Here is a 3166-nt window from a genome sequence, read left to right on the forward strand (position 1 = left end):
GCAGTTCTTCCCTCTTGCAGATGACTGGTCCTATGAGAGGCCTTCAAACTCTTACTTCCTGGGTGACGTTATTAATGTTGAGGCATCTGTGAAGGTATACAACCACGTCCCTCTGCGTGTGTTTGTGGACAGCTGTGTGGCCACCCAAGTACCTGATGTGAACGCCCTTCCGAGATATTGTTCATTGAGAATCATGGGTGTGTTCATGTCACCAGATGCTGCAGAGTTGACTTGTTCTCGAGTTTGCTCCTTGTAACCGCTTTGTCCCTGACAACTACTTTTTTACTCCTTAGATGTCTTGTGGATGCCAATTTCAAACTTTAATTGTAAAATTGTGAATAAGTGTAGATGAAAATCTCAGATCCTTATCAAGCCTTCCATTGGCTAGTGACATTCCAGAACGTTCTCATTTGTTAATTACAGGCCCAGAGACCTTTGAGGTCCAAAGGTAATCAATCAAGCTGAAAGGGGAGGAGCCGCTTAAATTCAAAGACATTCTTTGTCTATCATAAACACACTTTCAAACTTTAATTGTAAAATTGTGAATAAGTGTAGATGAAAATCTCAGATCCTTATCAAGCCTTCACTGGCTAGTGACATTCCAGAACGTTCTCATTTGTTAATTACAGGCCCAGAGACCTTTGGAGGTCCAAAGGTAATCAATCAAGCTGAAAGGGGAGGAGCCGCTTAAATTCAAAGCTGTACTTAATGGCAAAGACGAGCACTGGTGGGTATTGTGTTAACGTTTGTCAGGATGGGTCTTTTGCAATGTCTGTTAGTGCTGGTTGTGCTTGTGGTGTTTGATCTGAAGAATGCTATTGGAAGTTTGAGTTCCAGTCAAAGTTCCAAAAAGCAAGAAGCATCAATCATATCCAGCTTCCAGAGTGCCTGTTTCTTCTCAAGTGCTCGGGAACACTTTGCAGAAGGCCTCTCTGTTTCAGAGTCTCGACTACAGAGGATTTGCACAAGAGCCTCTTGGTCTTCAGGAGAAGCAGGTGTTGCAGGGTCCAGTGAAGCCTCTGGACTGGAGGTTTCCCATTGTTCCAGAAGTGCCGAGTGAGATGGCGGTGGATTTCCATTTGAGGCAACCTGTGACCCCCAGTAGTGTAGCTATTCAATGCGGTGAGAACCGGATTCATGTGGAGGTACAGCAGGACTTGTTTAGCAATGGTGAACTGATCCAGCCATCTGGTCTGACTCTGGGAGGATGTCCTGTTGTCGGTTTGGTCCCAGGCTCTAAGGTGCTCTTCTTTGAGAATGAACTGCAGGACTGCAACAGTGTCTTGATGGTAAGAGCTGTTAAGTGTTACTAGATTTATTGAACCCTACTAAAAATGGGGCCCTTGTTTTGGTATCGACGTTCTAGATTCAGGGAACCATCCATGGGACGGTTCTCTTATAGTGGGAAAGACTCTTAATAACTGCTTACTCGGGTAACCAAGTGTTATGGCATGACTTGCTAAGATGCCTTTTGGAATGGGTTCTCTTTTTCGGAGAACCCTCTTGGTAACAACGTCAGTCTCCTATAGATGACCAAGGATGAGCTTGTCTACACCTTTGCCCTTACCTACACTCCTGAGGCGTTTGCTGGCACTCCGATTACCCGTGCAGGTGGTGCAGTTATTGGAGTTCAATGCCACTATCAAAGGTAAGCGACCTTTTGTGACTTGTGGCATTGCTTGCAGTGGTGGAACTGCAAGCCCATTTAATTGGTCACTTCTTGAACTGCAGGTTTCAAAATGTCAGCAGTAGTGCCTTGAAGCCAACTTGGGTCCCTTATGCCTCAACGGAGGCTGGTGAAGAAGTCTTGGTGTTCTCCCTGAAGCTCATGACTGGTTTGTGCAGTTTCTCTAGACCTTCTGCCTTCTGAACGAGGCTGTGCCTAAGCAGTTCTTCCCTCTTGCAGATGACTGGTCCTATGAGAGGCCTTCAAACTCTTACTTCCTGGGTGACGTTATTAATGTTGAGGCATCTGTGAAGGTATACAACCACGTCCCTCTGCGTGTGTTTGTGGACAGCTGTGTGGCCACCCAAGTACCTGATGTGAACGCCCTTCCGAGATATTTGTTCATTGAGAATCATGGGTGTGTTCATGTCACCAGATGCTGCAGAGTTGACTTGTTCTCGAGTTTGCTCCTTGTAACCGCTTTGTCCCTGACAACTACTTTTTACTCCTTAGATGTCTTGTGGATGCCAAGGTCACCGCTTCCAGCTCGCGCTTCATGCCTCGATCCCAGGAAGACAAAATCCGGTTCCAGCTGGAGGCCTTCATGTTCCAGGGGGGATCCAGTCCTTCTGTATGTATTATGAGTGTTGGAGAATGACCTCTCCCATTTGCTTTGGTTTGTGTCCCCTTACCCGTGGTGTCTCTTGCAGATCTACATGACGTGTGTTCTGAAGGCCACTCTTGCTTCTGCACCTAGTGACGCGCTCCACAAATCCTGTTCCTTTGCCAATGGGTATGTTCATGCCACTTACGAATACATTAAAGGTGCCATGTCTGATTTTTCGTATTGCAGGTGGCTTGCTGCTGATGGGAACAACCAGGTTTGTGGTTGCTGTGACTCAACATGTGGTCCTGATGGTGGAACTGCTGCTTCTCCTTTTGGAGGTAGGAAGGTGCTTTTAAGCTTGGTTTTTGACCCTTCAAGCACTTAACTTTGGTGTCTGCTTTTTCTAGGCCTTCGGTGGGAAGGGAAGGCCTCGCTCGGTCCTGTAGTGGTTCAAGAGCACAAGAAGACTTTAGCTGGTCTTCAATAAATGTGGGGGAGCAAACTTATTCTCGTTTCTGTTTTTCTTGTCTAGTTTAACCAATTGATTTTGTGCGAGGAAGTGGGTAGTCCTACTGTACCTATTCTCTTGCCAGAAGGAAAGGCTCCCTTTTCTCGTTAGGGAAGTTAATAAACCTTTTAAAGGGACCTGCTGTGAGCTCCCTTTTTTAGGAGTACTGTAAAGGTGGAATACATTGCCCATGATGCTGTAAAGGGAATTCTGTTAATTGGCACTTGTGCCAAAAGAGTTCTGCGTGAACGTCCACTTCCTTGAAGCACTGCAGATTTTTGCGTGCATCTTATGCAGTGAACTTGATTTTCTTCGTGTTGGTAACTTCAAATGAGCAGTTTAATTTCCCCCTTGCATCCCCCAAATAGGTTTGATCAGTTAAATT

The 3166-nt window shown here is 45.9% G+C and overlaps 1 protein-coding gene across 1 annotated transcript; it reads left to right on the forward strand.

Annotated features, from left to right (window-relative positions):
• The first annotated feature begins 739 nt into the window (after positions 1-739).
• Positions 740-2779, forward strand: LOC113090767 (zona pellucida sperm-binding protein 3-like). The gene is made up of 9 exons (XM_026256348.1): positions 740-842; positions 877-1289; positions 1530-1648; positions 1732-1835; positions 1907-2084; positions 2180-2297; positions 2377-2459; positions 2520-2611; positions 2681-2779. Exons 1-9 carry the CDS (start codon positions 755-757, stop codon positions 2758-2760), a joined length of 1275 nt encoding a protein of 424 aa, XP_026112133.1. The 5' UTR covers positions 740-754; the 3' UTR covers positions 2761-2779.
• Positions 2780-3166: the final 387 nt, after the last annotated feature.

This window comes from Carassius auratus, unplaced genomic scaffold (assembly GCF_003368295.1).
Source record: "Carassius auratus strain Wakin unplaced genomic scaffold, ASM336829v1 scaf_tig00214017, whole genome shotgun sequence".
Classification (NCBI taxonomy): Eukaryota; Metazoa; Chordata; class Actinopteri; order Cypriniformes; family Cyprinidae; genus Carassius; species Carassius auratus.